Source organism: Moschus berezovskii, chromosome 21, assembly GCF_049115385.1.
Source record: "Moschus berezovskii isolate FMDL1 chromosome 21, NW_MosBer_1.0, whole genome shotgun sequence".
Classification (NCBI taxonomy): Eukaryota; Metazoa; Chordata; class Mammalia; order Artiodactyla; family Moschidae; genus Moschus; species Moschus berezovskii.
In genome coordinates this window covers 13,716,795-13,733,625 of record NC_142480.1, presented here as the reverse complement: position 1 = coordinate 13,733,625, position 16,831 = coordinate 13,716,795, and the positions used below count along the sequence as shown (strand labels likewise).

At 38.8% G+C, this 16,831-nt stretch overlaps 1 protein-coding gene across 1 annotated transcript in view; it reads right to left on the bottom strand.

Moving 5' to 3' along the window:
* Nucleotides 1-16,831, bottom strand: part of CATSPERB (catsper channel auxiliary subunit beta) — a 117,102-nt gene that overhangs the window by 51,421 nt on the left and 48,850 nt on the right. The window contains exons 11-15 of the mRNA XM_088829775.1: nt 15,404-15,470; nt 15,102-15,148; nt 14,359-14,511; nt 10,329-10,481; nt 8,007-8,151 (exon numbers count right to left, since the gene is read on the bottom strand). Of these exons, the coding sequence (XP_088685901.1) occupies nt 8,007-8,151; nt 10,329-10,481; nt 14,359-14,511; nt 15,102-15,148; nt 15,404-15,470 (565 nt within the window). The remainder of the gene's footprint in view (nt 1-8,006; nt 8,152-10,328; nt 10,482-14,358; nt 14,512-15,101; nt 15,149-15,403; nt 15,471-16,831) is intronic.

Genomic DNA, 16,831 nt, shown 5'->3' with positions numbered 1-16,831 from the left:
GATCTTCCTGACCCAGGGATCAAACCCGCGTCTCCTGCATTTCCTGCTTTGGCAGGCTGAGTTTTTACCACTGAGCCACCTGGGCTGAATTGGCTCCAGATTCTTAGGTAATCTTTTCCTCCAAAGGTTCTTTAAAAGAATATGTGATATTACTTGTTGCAGCAGAGAAAAAACCAAGGTTGGCTTGATTCTTTCGTGCCTTTAACATTGATTTACATTTTCTACTTCAAATAATCCAGAAATGTTTTTGCTTTTATTATTGGTTTTGCTTTTAGTTAAAAATTTAATCTCTCATCAATTTTGGTTTCCTTTATTCTTACTATTTTCAGTATTGATTCATTCAATCATATTAGAGAGCTACAATGTGCCAGGAAGAGAACTACAGAACCACTACCTTTGTCCATCACAGAAAATCCCCACCACTTATAAGTTCTCAATCTTTAGCATCAATATTTGTCATCTGAGATTCTACTTACTTATTCATTCTATATGTAGACATGTGTCTATAGTTTATATCTATGATTTTTAATAGTTTATATTGTCAAGTTAGCTTAGTTTTCTTAAGTGTTAATTATTTTTACTATTTCCAAAGTAATCTTGCTTAGTCTATTTTGACTTTTGTTTCTAATACGTGTTTATTCTCTATTTGACTATTCCCCAGGATCCATTCTCTGACTCGCTTCCTTGTTTGGTGCACTGAAAGGCTCATCCCTCTAAATTTCAATCTATTGCTGTTCAGTTGCTAAGTTGCGTCTGACTCTTTGTGACCCCATGAACATCTAGGCTTCCCTGTCCTTCACTATTTCTCTGAGTTTGCTCAAACTCATTTCCAGTGAGTCAGTGATGCCATCTGACCGTCTCACCCTCTGTTGCCTTCTCTTATTTCCCTCAGTCTTTCCTAGCATCAAGATCTTTTCCAAAGAGTCAGCTCTTCACATCAGGCCAAAGTATTGGAGCTACTTGTGCTGTTTCTAGCAGGCTTCTGATTGCCAAACCAAGTAAACGGACAGCCATATATCATTTACCCAACTCCACCTCTTACAAGCTGTGTGGCTTTAATCATATCAATTTAATCCATAAAAGTAATCTAACACTACCCACTTCACCTTGGTTGTTGTGAATATTAAATGAGATGATACTTGTAACACTCTGAATACAACTTCAGTAGCTCAGTGTATGGGAGCTATTACTATTATTTGTCTTTGGGTAGAGTGACATTATAAATGAGAGTAAAGCATAATGTTTCAGAGTTCCCCTGCTTTAGGGTTGTTCATAGGATCCTACTTTTGTAGATCCTAAAAATCTACCGCCACCACCCCATCCCTGCCAGAGGATTCTGGGAAGATGGTAGAGTAGGTTGCACTAGGGATCTCTCTCCCTACGTGGACAACAATTGCACTGGAAATATCTATCTGATGTAACTCTTTGGGAGCTCTGGAGTCTATTGAAGGCTTGCAACTTTCAGAGGAAGTCTTGGATAGTAAATTGTGGTTAATTTCAGCTCTTAACACAGTAGAAGCTACCTATCCTCCATTTTCAGTCTCATGGCAAACAGTTATGCATATGTTTCTGGGGCAGTTGCACACAGCTTGCAGGAACCAGGGTGGGCAAAAAGAACTTTGTCCTCCAAATATTGTGGATCTGTGTTCTGTTTGCTGATTGTGGTTTCTTATCACACAAGTGCAGACAAAAAGGAGGGTGGCCATTCTTTTTCCACATCTCTCAGTGTTGCAAGTCCCACTCTCCCCTGGCTGAAATGACTTCCAGGGAATTATAGGGCCTGAGCTTTCCTACTTTATTTACTCCTTAATTTCTCCCTTTTTTCCGTTTTTAGAACCAGACATTAAAGACTAGATATCTGAGTTATTATCAAAAAGACTAAGGATAACAAGTGTTAGTTAAGATTTAGAGAAAAGAGAACACTTGTACACTGTTGGTGGGAATGTAAATTGTTGCAGCCACTGTGAAAAACAGTGTGACGACACCATAAAAAATTAAGACTGAAAATACCATATGATCCAGCAATTCGACTTTTGGGTATATATGCAAAGAAAATGAAATCACTATCTTGAATAGACAGTTGCATCTCCATTTTCATTAAAGCATTGTTCAGAATAACTGAAATATGGAAACAACCTAAATGTTCACCAACAGATGAGTCGATAAAGAAAATGTGATACATATACACAAAAGAATGTTATTCGGCCACTAAAAAGAAGGAAACCCTGCCATATGCAACAATGGAGGAAACTTGAGGGCATTATGCTAAATGAAATAAGTCAGAGAAAGTACTATAGGACCTCATTTATATGTTGAACCTATCAAAAAGTCAGTATCACATAAAGTATCTCCTCTGACCGCAAGGAGATGATGTTAAAATCATTAATAAAGAAACTTTAAAATTCCAAAATTGCAGGAACTAAATAAAACACATTAAAACTAGCAACTACCAAAGAAGAAATCACAAGGGAAACTGTAAAATACTTAGAGGCAAATGAAAATGAAACTACAGTATGCCAAAACTTAGGGGATGAAGTGAAAGTGGTACTATGGGAGAAATTTGTTACTATAAATATTTACATTAAAAATAAGGAAGACACAAGAGCCTATTACATGGAGTGAAGTAAGTCAGAAAGAGAAAAACAAATACCGTATAGTAACATATATATATGGAATCTAGAAAGATGGCACTGATGAACCTACTTGCAGGGCAGCAATGGAGCCACAGGCATAGAGAACAGACTTGTGGACACAGCAGTGAGGGCAGGAAGGAGAGAGTGGACGAATAGAGAGAGTAAGTAACATGGAACCAAATACACTGCTGCTCCTGCTGCTGCTGCTGCTGCCACCTGTAAAATAGATAGTCAATGAGAATTTGCTGTATGACTCAGGAAACTCAAACTGGGGCTCTGTAACAACCCTAGACAGGTGGGATGGGACAGGAGGTGGTAGGGAGGTTCAAGAGTCAGGGGACAGATGTATCCCTATGGCTGATTCACGCTGATGTATGACAGAAACCAACATAACACTGTAAAGTAATTATCCTTCAATTAAAAATAAATGTATTTTTTAAAAATTAAAGAAAGTACCTGAGTGAAGGGAATCAAAGACTGCAAAATTTCAATTCTAACATGAATAAGTTAAGGGGATGAATAGGAATATCTTGGAGATGCTGCAACTTTGTTTCTAATAAAGCAAATATTGCAATAAAGTGAGTCACATGAATTTTTTTGGTTTCCCAGAGTATATAATGCAACTGATCAATGCAAAGAAATAGAGGAAAACAATAGAATGGGAAAGACTAGAGATCTCTTCAAGAAAATTAGAGATACCAAGGGGACATTTCAGGCAAAGATGTGCACAATAAAGGACAGAAATGGTATGGACCTAACAGAAGCAGAAGAAATTAAGAAGAGGTGGCAAGAACATGACCCAGATAACCACAATGGCTTGATCACTCACCTAGAGCCAGACATCCTGGAATGCAAAGTCAAGTGGGTTTTAGGAAGCATCTCTACTAACAAAGCTAGAGGACGTGATGGAATTCCAGTCGAGCTATTTCAAATTCTAAAAGATGATGCTGTGAAAGTGCTGCACTCAATATGCCAGCAAATTTGGAAAACTCAGCAGTGGCCACAGGACTGGAAAAGGTCAGTTTTCATTCCAATCCCAAAGAAAGGCAGTGCCAAAAAATGTTCAAACTGCCACACAGTTGCACTCATCTCACACACTAGCAAAGTAATCCTCAAAATTCTCCAAGCCAGGCTTCAAGAGTACGTGAACCATGAACTTCCAGATGTTGAAAGTGTATTTAAAAAAGGCAGAGGAACCAGAGATCAAATCACCAACATCTGCCGGATCATTGAAAAAGCAAGAGAGTTCCAGAAAAACATCTACTTCTACTTTATTGACTACACCAAAGCCTTTGACTGTGTGGATCACAACAGTGGAAAATTCTTCAAGAGATCAGAATATCAGACCTCCTTACCTGCCTCCTGAGAAACCTGTATGCAGGTCAGGAAGCAACAGTTAGAACTGGACATGGAACAACAGACTGGTTCCAAATTGGGAAAGGAGTATGTCAAGGCTGTATATTGTCACCCTGCCTATTTAACTTATATGCTGAGTATATCATGCAAAATGCTGGGCTGGATGAAGCACAAGTTGGAATCAAGATTGCTGGGAGAAACATCAATAACCTCAGATACGCAGATGACACCACCCTTATGGGAGAAGGTGAAGAGGATAAAGGTGAAAGAGGAGAGTGAAAAAGCTGGCTTAAAACTCAACTGTCAAAAACCGAAGATTGTGGCATCCAGTCCTATCACTTCATGGCAAATAGATGGGGAAACAGTGACAGACTTTTTTGGGGGGCTCCCAAATCACTGCAGATGGTGACTGCAGCCATGAAATTAAAAGATACCTGCTCCTTGGAAGAAAAGTTATAACCAACCTAGACAGCATATTAAAAAGAAGACACATTACTTTCCCAACAAAGGTCCATCCAGTCAAAGCTATGGTTTTTCCAGTAGTCATGTATGTATGTGAGCATTCAACCATAAAGAAGGCTGAGTGCCAAAGAATTGATGCTTTTGAACTGTGGTGTTGGAGAAGACTCTTGTGAGTCCCTTGGACTGCAACAAGATACAACCAGTCAATCCTAAAGGAAATCAAGACTGAACAGTCACTGGAAGGACTGATGCTGAAGCTGAAGCTTCAATACTTTGGCCACCTGATACAAAGAACTGACTCACTGGAAAAGCCGCTGATGCTGGGAAGGATTGAAGGCAGGAGGAGAAGGGATGAGAGAGGATGAGATGGTTGGATGGCATCACCAACTTAATGAATATGAGTTTGAGTAAACTCCAGGAGATGGTGAAGGACAAGGAAGCCTAGCATGCTGCAGTCCATGGGGTCACAAACTGCTGGACACCACTGAGCAACTGAACAACAACAACATTGTACAGGAGGCAGTGACCAAAGTCATCCCAAAGAAAAAGAAATGCAAGAAGGTAAGTGGTTGTCTGAGGAGGCTTTACAAAGAGCCAAGAAAAGAAGGAAGAGAAAGGCAAGGGAGAAAAGGAAAGATAAAACCAAATAAATGCAGAGTTCCAGAGAATAGCAAGGAGAGATAAGAAGGTCTTCTTAAATGAGCAATGCAAATAATAGAGGAAAACAATAGAATGGGAATGACTAGAAATCTCTTCAAGAAAATTAGAGATATCGAGGGATCATTTCGTGCAAGGATGGACACAATAAAGGACAGAAATGGTATGGACCTAGCAGAAGCAAAAGATATTAAGAAGAGATGGCAAGAATACATAGAAGAACTATATAAAAAAGGTCTTAAAGACCTGGATAATCATGATGTGTGGTCACTCACCTAGAGCCAGACATCCTGGAGTGCAAAGTCAAGTGGGTCTTAGAAAGCATTACTATAGCAAAGCTAGTGGGCATAATGGAATTCCAGCAGAAATATTTAAAATTCTAAAAGATAATGCTGTGAAAGTGCTGCACTCAATATGTAATCAAATTTGGAAAACTCAGCAGTGGTCACAGAACTGGAAAAGGTCAGTTTTCATTCCAATCCCAAAGAAAGGCAATGCCAAAGAGTGTTCAAACTACCGCACAGTTGCTCTCCTTTCACGTGCTAGTAAGGTTTTGGTCAAATCCTTCAAGTTACACTTCAACAGTATGTGAACTGAGAACTCCCAGATGTACAAGCTGGATTTAGAAAAGGCAGAGGAACCAGAGATCAAATTGCCAACGTTTATTGGGTCATAGAAAAATCAAGAGACTTCCAGAAAAACATCTATTTCAGCTTCATTGACTCCACTAAAGACTTTGACTGTATGGATCACAACAAACTGTGCAAAATTCTGAAAAAGATGCGAATGCCAGATACATTACCTGTCTCCTGAGAGACCTGTATGTCCATCAAGAAGCAATTGCTAGAACCGGACAAGTAACAACTGACTGGTTCAAAAAATTGGGAAAGGAGTACGACAAAGCTATACATTGTCACCCTGCTTATTTAACTTATATGCAGAGTACATCATGTGAAATGCTGGGCTGGATGAAGCACAAGTTGGAATCAAGATTCTGGGAAGAAATATTAAAAACTTAAGTTATGCAGATGACACCACCCTTATGGCAGAAAGTGAAGAGGAACTTTAGTTCCTTTAGTCTCTTGATGAAAGTGAAAGAGGAATGTGGAAGAGCTGGCTAAAACTCAACACTCAGAAAACAAAGATCATGGCATCCGGTCCCATCACTTCATTGCAAATAGTTGGGGAAACAATGGAAACAGTGACAGACTTTATTTTGAGGGGCTCCAAAATCACTGTAGATGGTACTGTAGCCATGAAATTAAAAGATGCTTGCTCCTTGGAAGAAAAGCTATGACCGACTTAGACAGAATATTAAAAAGCAGAGACGTTGCTTTGCTGACAAAGGTCCATTTAGTCAAAGCTATGGTTTTTCCAGTAGTCATGTACAGATGCAAGAGTTGGACCATAAAGAAAGTTGAACGCCAAAGAACTGATGCTTTTGAACTGTGGTGTTGGAGAAGACTCTTGAGAGTCCCTTGGACAGCAAGGAAATGAAACCACTCAATCTTAAAGGAAATCAGTCCTGAATATTCATTGGAAGGACTGATGCTAAAGCTGAAGCTCCCATACTCTGGCAACCTGATGCGAAGAACCGACTCATTGGAAAAGACCCTGATGCTGGGAAAGATTGAAGGCAGAAGGAGAAGGGGACCACAGAGGATGAGATGGTTGGATGGCATCACTGACTCAGTGGACATAAGTTTTAGCAAGGTCTGGGAGTTGGTGATGGCCTGGGAAGCCTGGCATGCTACAGTCCATGCAATCACAAATAGTTGACCTGACTAGTGACTGATCAACAATAACAACAACCTCTTCACATCCACCTGGATGATTGCTATCAAAAGACCAGAAAGTGTTGGCAATGTTACGGAGAAACTGGAACCATTTTACACTGGAAGTCAGAATGTAAAATAGTACAGTGCTGTGTAAAAAAGTATTGCAGATCCTCAAAAAATTAAAAGTAGAATTATCATATGATTCAGCAATGCCACTTCTGAGTATATACCCAAAAGAGTTAAAAGCAGGCCTTAAAGATGTATCTGTATACCTGTGTTCATAGCAACACTATTCACAATGGATAAACATGGAAGCAATCCAAGTGTCCACTGATGGGTGAATGGACAAGCTAAATGTCATCTATACTGTTCAATTATTATTCAGCCTTAATCATGAAGAAAACCCTGATACAAGCTATTATATGTATGAACCTTAAGGCCATTATGCTAAGTTAAATAATCTAGTCACAAAAGGACAAATACTGTATGATTCCACTTATATGAGGTACCAGAGTAATCAAAATCATAGAAACAGAAAATAGAATGGTAGTTGTGAGAAGCTGTGGGGAAGAGGGGGTGTGGGGATTTATTTTTTAAAGGTATAAAGTTTTAAGATGAAGAGAGTTATGGAGATGGATGTTGGTGATGGTTTGATGGTTGCAGAATATTTGCATGTATTTAATACCTGAGGGCTTCCCAGGTGGTGCTCATGGTAAAGAACCCACCTGCCAACGCAAGAGACATAAGAGATGCAGGTTCGATCCCTGGGTCGGGAAGGTTCCCTAGAGGAGGGCATTGCAACCCACTCCAGTATTCTTGCCTGGCGAATCCCATGGACAGAGGAGCCTGGCAGGGTAAGTCATACGGTTGCAAAGAATCAGACACAAGTGAAGTGACTGAGCAAGTATCCAATACCACTGAACTATATATTTAGAATGGTTAAGATGTTAAACTTCGTTATGTTTATTTTTATTATTGTAAAACATTTTAAAATTCCATCTAAAACCCATAATATGTCTGAGACCTTAGGATCAGTTCATTAATACAGAAGATTTAAAAATACATCTTCCAACCCTTGGCTCACAGGTAGTGCTTATACCAGTAAAAGTGAATTCCTCACCTGCCTTTGTCAAGTACACCTTTCCACTTTGGGAAACAAGAGTAATATCTGAAGTATAAAAACTATGGTAAGTATTCTTTATGATATCATCATGAAAGTCAGCTATTAAATCAAAGGTGTTGCCGCCATCAATTGAAAGCCATACCTAAGGGAATAGAAAGACAATACCTCACTAAAGAGCTGCCACGTAACAGTCAGCAATTACCTAATCTTGCTACATATGAAAAGTCATGTAGCATAACCATACTCCCACATCCACCATGCATTCATCCCCCCTCACACACACACAAGTGTAAAGACTCCTTACATACTAGGTCAACCCTCTATTCCTTTCCTAGAGTTTGTGCAACCGTGCATGTGGCAATCTTCAGTTTTATAAAAGATGCATGAAAGAGCAAAGTTATTTCATCATCTCTCAACTGGGTCCTCCTTGTTCATAAAGGGATGAAGTGTTGGATGGATTGCTATATGGACGAGAGTGCTTACCCATATTAAAATGGCTAAGTGCTCACCCATATTAAAATGACTTTTGTGCTGAATTCCTCTAACAGGGGCTTTTTGTCGTTTGTTTTTTGCAGTATTTTCAGTTTTCTACATATCAGGTCATATCACCTGTGAACACAGATAATTTTGCTTCTTCCTTTTATATGCAGATACTTTAAAATTTCTTTTTCTTGTCTAATAGCTCTATTGAATAGAAGTGGTGAGAGTGTGCTTCCTTGCCTTATTCCTTATCTTAGACGAAAAGCTGCAAGTCTTTCACTGTTGAGTATAATGTTCATTGTGTGTTTCTTGTATGTGGTTTTTATCATGTTTAGGTAGTTTTCTTCTATTTCTAGTCTACTACATGTTTTTATCATGAACGTATGTTGAATTTTATCAAATGCTCTTTTGTATCAACCGAGATGATGTGATTATTTTCCCCCTTCATTCTGTTAATGTGGTATATTACATTACACTGTTCAATTTTCATATGTTGAACCATCTCTGTGTTACAGGAACAAATTTCACTTGATCGTAGTACATATAATCTTTTTAATCCCATTGCTGAATTCAGTTTCCTAGTATTTTGTTGAGAATTTTTGTATCAATGTTGTCTAGGGATTTGATTTATAGTTTTCTTGTAGTGTTCTTGTCTGACTTTGATATTAGGTTAATGGTGGTCTCAAAGAATGACTTTGGAAATATTCTTTACTCTTCATTTTTTTCTTCCCTTTGGTAAGAGTTTGAAGAGGTTTAGTGTTAATTCTTTAAACATTTGGACCAATTCACCAATGAAGCCATATGGCCTTGGAATGTTCTTTGTTGGGAGGTTTGATTACTGATTCAGTTTCCCCACTAGTTATTGGTCTGCTCAGATTTCCTGTTTCTTCATGATTTAAGAATTAGTAGGTTGTATGTTTCTGGGAATTTACCCATTTGTTCTAGGTTATCCAGTGTGTTAGCATACAACTGTTCATAATATTCTCATATCCTCCTTGTTTCTGCGGCACCAGTTGTAACATCCCCTCTTTCAATTTTTAGATGAATCTTCTTTTTCTTAGTTTATCTAGTTAAGTTTTGTCAACAAACCAGGTCTTAATTTAACTGCTTTTTTCCTATTCCCTATTACATTTATCTTTCCTCTATTCTTTATTGTATCCTTCCATTTGTTAGCTTTTAGTTTGTGGCTTTTTTCTAGTTCCTTAAGTTGTGAAATTAGGTTGCCCATCCTCCTAGGCAACTATGTAACTCTGTTGTCTCTTTCCTCAAATCCCCTCCCCCATACATTTCTCCTCCATCATCACTCATAAATAATTTTGTTTTTTTTTGTGAGAAAATAGAAGATAAATTCTCACATCCTCCATTACCATAGCTCCCCACTTACCTGCTTTTGAACCCAAAACCCCTCCTCCCTCCACTTACTATCATCTGTGCTAAGGTCAATCTCTTCACTAGTTCATATAGATTATCTCCTCTCACCTCTTCAGAAATGTCTGTCCAGCAGTTTGTTCTCTTTCCTACATCATTAATTTTTCCCTCTCTACCAAATAATTCCTGGAAGCACACATCATAATTCCTTCTATCTTAAAAAAATATTCTTATTTTGACCTTTCCTTTTTCAAATACTGTCACATTTCCCTGTTCCACTTTTCAGCAAAACTTTGCAAAAGATTTGTTTGTATTCACTGCCACTAATTCCTTTCCTCTTATTCTCTCTTCATTAGGATTTCCACCTCCCTGACCATCCGAGCAACTCCATTCTCAATGTATAACCATTCAGCATGGAGTAAGTGAAGAATTTACATCTATAGTAGAGTGTGAAGTTTAATCTATACATACCTGATTACCGTAAGCATACAGAAAATGGCTTCGTGGGTGGAATATCATTCCAACAGGAGAAGAAAATGATGAAGGAAAAGAGAAAAGTGGAAATTTTTGTATTAAGTCTAGTTTGTTGTGTTTTAGGATCCTCACAGAGACAATGGTATTTTTCTAGAAATAGATAAACAAAGGAGCAAATTGTAAGTTTTCATTCCACCAACAGTACTGTCTGTGTTATAATTTTTAGAGTTTCTTGTTACTTGGATTTTGATTAAGACAGGGATACAACCTTTAACAGCATAGAATTGAAAGGTTTAGCAACTACTGGTATCTCTTTACTCTGCCTCCCCCTACTGTATAGGTCCATCTTGTAGATATTGAACATGAAGTAAAGAGGATTAAATAATGTGTCCGAGGTTTTATAATAAATGTCAAGGGGGGATTTATTGTAGAATAATTACTGAACTTGACAGACTCCAATGCCCATTCACCATAACTATAATGTCAAATTACTTTTTAAAATATGGACACCTAGTCCACACTACAGTTCTGTCAGATTATGATTCCGATGGGAATCAGAATATGTACCCCAAGGTATAAACACTTTGGTATAAAGTTTATTTTATGCTGATATTTTAGATTCAAAAGATGCAGAAAAAAATTTCCCTTTCCCCTTTATCTAACTAAAAGCAGCAACATCTGGGATATAAAGCTGCCATTAATTTCTCTTCAGAGCATATCTACTCCCAGAAGGCAGCATGCAAACAAACCCTACCCCAGATCCTGTCTTCAGGGGAGCTTTAGGGCTCACAAGAGACAGAAAAATCACTCAAACTTGTTCAAACAAGTATTATCACGGACTTTTCTTAACTCCTGTTTGTCCTCCTGTAAACCATTATCTTTTCCCCTTGTTTTCTTTTAAGTATCCTTCTCACTCAATTCCTTAAACTATTAAGGTGGTATATAACCTCCAAAATTTAATTACCTTTTGATTTATTCATCACTGACTTTCACCCTCATGTGTGTGCATTCAGTTCATAGTCAGTTGTGTCCGATTCTTTGCTACCCTATGGACTGCAGCACGCCAGGCTTCCCTGTCCATCACCAACTCCTGAAGCTTGCTCAAATTCATTTCCATCAAGTTGGTGATGCCATTCAACCATCTCATCCTCTGTTGTCCCTTTCTCCTCCCACCTTCAATCTTTCCCAGCATCATGGTTTTTTCCAAGGAGTCAGTTCTTCGCATCAGGTGGCCAAAGTATTGGAGCTTCAGCTTCAGCATCAGTCCTTCCAGTGAATATTCAGGACTGATTTCTTTTAGGATGGACTGGTTTGATCTCCTTCCAGTCCAAGGGACTCTCAAGAGTCTTCTCCAACACCACAGTTCAAAAGCATTGATTCTTCAGCACTCAGCTTTCTTTATAGTCCCACTCTCACATCCAATACATGATTACTGGAAAAACCATAGCTTTGATTAGATGAACCTCAGTCAGCAAAGTAATGTCTCTGCTTTTTAATATTCTGTCTAAGTTGGTCATAGCTTTTCTTCCAAGGAGCAAGTGTCTTTTAATTTCATGGCTGCAGTCACCATCTGCAGTGATTTTGGAGCCCCCCAAAATAAAGTCTGTCACTGTTTCCATTGTTTCCCCATCTATCTGCCATAAAGTGATGGGACTGGATGCCACGATCTTCATTTTTTGAAAGCTGAGGTTTTTTATTAATATACATTTATTTATTTTAATTGGAGGCTAATTACTTTACAATATTGTAGTGGTTTTGCGATACATTGACATGAATCTTCCACGAGTGTACATGTGTTCCCCATCCTAAACCCTCTGCTCCCACCTCCCTCCCCATCCCATCCCTCTGGGTCATCCCAGTGCACCAGCCCCAAGCACCCTGTCTCATGCATCGAACCTGGACTGGTGATTCATTTCACATATGATAATATACATGTTTCAATGCAGTTCTCCCAAATCATCCCACCCTCGCCCTTTCCCACAGAGTCCAAAAGACTGTTCTATACATCTGTGTATCTTTTGCTGTCTCGCATATAGGGTTATCGTTACCATCTTTCTTAATTCCATATATATGTGTTAGTATACTGTATTGGTGTTTTTCTTTCTGGCTTACTTCACTCTGTATAATAGGCTCCAGTTTCATTCACCTCAATAGAGCTGAAAGCTGGGTTTTAAGCCAACTTTTTCACTGTCCTCTTTCACTTTCATCAAGAGACTCTTTAGTTCTTTGCTTTCTGCCATAAGGGTGTTGTCATCTGCATATCTGAGGTTATTGATATTTCTCCTGGCAGTCTTGATCCCAACTTGTGCTTCATCCGGCCTAGTATTTCACATGATGTACTCTGCATATAAGTTAAATAAGCAGGGTGACAATATACAGCCTTGACGTACTCCTTTCCCAATTTGGAACCAGTCTGTTGTTCCATGTCCGGTTCTAATGTTGCTTCTTGACCTGCATACAGATTTCTCAGGATGCAGGTAAGGTGATCTGGTAGTCCCATCTCTTGAAGAATTTTCTACAGATGGTTGTGATCCACACAGTCAAAGGCTCTGGCGTAGTCAATAAAGTAGAAGTAGATGTTTTTCTGGAACTCTCTTTCTTTTTTGATGACCCAACGGATGTTGGTGATTTGATCTCTGGTTCCTCTGCCTTTTCTAAATCCACCTTGAACATCTGGAAGTTCACAGTTCACATACTCTTGAAGCCTGGCTTGGAGAATTTTGAGGATTACCTTGCTAGTGTGTGAGATGAGTAAAATTGTATAGTAATTTGAAAAATCTTTGCCATTGCCTTTCTTTGAGATTGGAATGAAAACCGACGTTTTCCAGTCCTGTGGCCACTGCTGACTTTTCCAAATGTGCTGGCATATTGAGGGCAGCACTTTCACAGCGTCATCTTTTAGGATTTGAAACAGCTCAACTGGAATTCCATCACCTCCAGTAGCTTTGTTGGTAGTGATGCCTCCGAAGGCCCACTTGACTTCACAGTCCAGGATGCCTGGCTCTAGGTGAGTGACCGCACCATCGTGGTTATCTGGGTCAGAAGAGTTTTTTTGTATAGTTCTTCAGCATCGGACTTTACTTCCATCACCAGTTTCATCTACAACTGGGCGTTGTTTTCACTTTGGCTTTGTCTCTTCATTCTTTCTGGAGTTATTTCTCTACTCTTTTCCAGTAGCATATTGGGTACCTACTGACCTGGGAAGTTCATCTTTCAGTGTCATATCCTTTTACCTTTTGATACTGTTCATGGGGTTCTCAAGGAAAGAATGCTGAAGTGGTTCACCATTCCCTTCTCCAGTGGACCACATTTTGTCAGAACCGTCGACCATGACTCATCTGTCTTGGGTGACCCTCCATGGCGTGGCTCATAGTTTCATTGAGTTAGACAAGGCTGTGGTCCATGTGATCAGTTTGATTAATTTTCTGTGATTGTGTGTGCATTGCATGCATAAATAATTATTTTCTTTTCTCTTATTAATCTGTCTTTTATCAGTTTAATTTGCAGGGCCCTAATTAGAGGGTTAGTGCGTGAGTGAGTGAGTGAAGTTGCTCAGTCAGGTCCGACTCTTTGCAACACCGTGGACTGTAGCCCACCAGACTCCTCCGTCCATGGGATTCTCCAGGCAAGAATACTGGAGTGGGTTGCCATTTCCTTCTCCAGGGATCTTCTCGACCCAGGGATCGAACCCAGGTCTCCTGCATTCCAGGTGGATTCTTTACCAGCTGAAACACAAGGGAAGTCTAAGAATATTGGAGTAGGTAGCCTATCCCTTCTCTAGTGGATCTTCCCAACCCAGGAATCAAACTAGGGTCTCCCGCATTGCAGGTGGATTCTTTACCAACTGAGCTATCAGGGAAGCTCATAATGTATCAAACTATATTAATTATCATAAATAATTTCACTGTAGCCAATTTTTATAAACTTATATTGCCAAAGAAAACAAGAACTTGGAAATAAGCTTTGGTCAGGTACATTTTCATTATTGTGGTGTCAAGAGCAATCCCCTCTGGGCTTTAAGGCCTACCTGGTTATGGAAGAGGTAGACTGCAGAACTTTGCTCTTGGTCAACAAGAAATGTTATCACAGTTGAAAGAATAGTTTTGGTTCCTTTTGGAACAGGGGGCAAGCAAGGTAACCAGTCAAGAAATGGTTCTTTACTATAAAAACAAGAGTTTGCCTACAAAAACAGAAAGGAAAAGTTAATGCCATTGTTGAACTCTAAAAGTCCTCATTAGCTCCTATAGGCAAATAAACCAACAGACCATTGTGTTGTTATCTTCTGGGGGATGAGAGTCCAGAAGACATGGCCAAACATTCCTTTCTGGCATGAATTGTTAGATAATTGCTGCTGCTGCTAAGTCGCTTCAGTCGTGTCTGACTCTGTGCGACCCCATAGACGGCAGCCCACCAGGCTCCTCTGTCCCTGGGATTCTCCAGGCAAGAACACTGGAGTGGGGTGCCATTTCCTTCTCCAATGCAGAAAAGTGAAAGTGAAAGTGAAGTTGCTCAGTCGTGTCCAACTCTTAGCGACCCCATGGACTGTAGTCTACCAGGCTCCTCTGTCCATGGGCTTCTCCAGGCAAGAATACTGGAGTGGGTTGCCATTTCCTTCTCAGTTAGATAATTATCATAGTAGAGGCACCACTGGGAGCAAAGAGTGATTGTTAAGCTTTTCAGTCTGTAGAATTGCCATTTTTTAGATTAAAAACAACTTATGAAATTATGCACAGCAAAATTTCTTACTTTTTAAAATATTGAATATCATACCTCACTTAGGGTCCTGTTTCTGTCAAAGGTGATAGTAACATAATCAACTATAAAATATAAAGGTACAGAAATTATAAGTAGCATCTATATTTTTAAATGTATCATTAAGTATACTCAAATACAATTTTCTTGCATTTATAACAGGGCATGCCTATTGCCTTATATTTAAATTAATTTTCCCCCCAGTTTTAGGCTCTTAACTTCTACAAAACAAATGTATCTTTATGTTTAATTCTATTTTTATTTCATTTTATCTAATCTATATGTACTATCTACGTTGAGAAAAGTTTATTAAAATTTACCTTCAAAGTGTTCTCTGTTAGCAAAACATCTTTCATTATACCACAGTTTTCCTTTGATGTAGTCAACCTACATAAATAAACAAAAGTATAATTTAGGCAATCCATAGACTTAAGATATAAGATAGAAAAACATCAGAAAAATTAAAAGTTAGATAGTTCAGGAATGTGAGGCAAATAAAAAGAGAAAAACTATATGCCAACAAATAAAAGGTCATAGAGGGCAGGAAACAAAAATATGCTTTTTGAACAACACACAAAAAAGGAATAAAATATTTTGCTTGATTAGCATATGTTAATGAAGATGCTACTATATATGAATTGTCTATCTGAGGCTTCCAGGATCTGTTGATCTTTCATTACAGTTAAAACAGGCCATATGCTTATCTTTTATTCTCCTTCAGCTGCATCTAGGTTTAAGGAGTCTTCTCAGAAGCCTGACAGCAGCACAAAGCAATAAGAAAAAAATACAGGTTTTGAAAAATTGGTCTTAAGAGAGAAACATCGAAGAAGGTAAGATTATACATGTTGGATATGAGTAATATGCAAGAATTTGAGATGGTTCTGTTATAGGAATCTATGAAAAAATGTTGCCTGCCTGCAGTAAACCAAGGGTTTGCAGCCATCAAGCCACTACAACCACAACTGCGAGCCCCGAGGGAACTCAGGATGGAGACAGATGGGCTGTCTGCCTGCTGCCATGCCCTCAGTCACTGCAGCCAGTCCCCAAAGATGCACCCTGAGGAGACTCAGGATGAGAAAGCACAGGGTACTGGTCCCAGAGAGCTGAGGTGCACATCAAAGGAATGATTTCAGGAAGCCCAGACTCTTGCATCTTCCCATACATAGAAAAGCACTAAATTCCTTGAGATATCTGGTTTTCTTTAAAGAAAACTTTTGATGCTCCAACTACCTGGTCTTTGCTGCAAAAACTCCTTATATATCCTGGTTCCCCTTTCCCTCTCGGGAGCAGTCTCTCAGAGCTATCTGAGAGGCTGTGTCCTGGGCTTATGTCCTCAGTTTTGTCCACAGAATAGAATATAACTCTCAACTTTTAGATTATGTAATTTTTTCAGTTAACATAGGAAGACTCTGACTCCCAAATTATTGTTGAGACAAAAGGAAGACCTTCTTACATTTTTAAAGACCAATAATAAAATCTGCATAATCTGTACAATAAAAGCCTTTAAAATATTTTAGAATAGACTGTAGTGATGGTTGCACAATTGTGAATATACTAAAGGCCATTGAATTGTACACTATAAGTGGGTAAATATTATGCTATGTGAATTATATCTTAATAAAACTTCTAAACAAAGAAGCCTTTTAAAATGGAATAGATAATAATTTATTTGAATCTCAATCTAAGGCATTATATCAAATGAGCCTGTTGAGTTCTCATATAAATCTTTAGTGTTTTAGAATATTGTG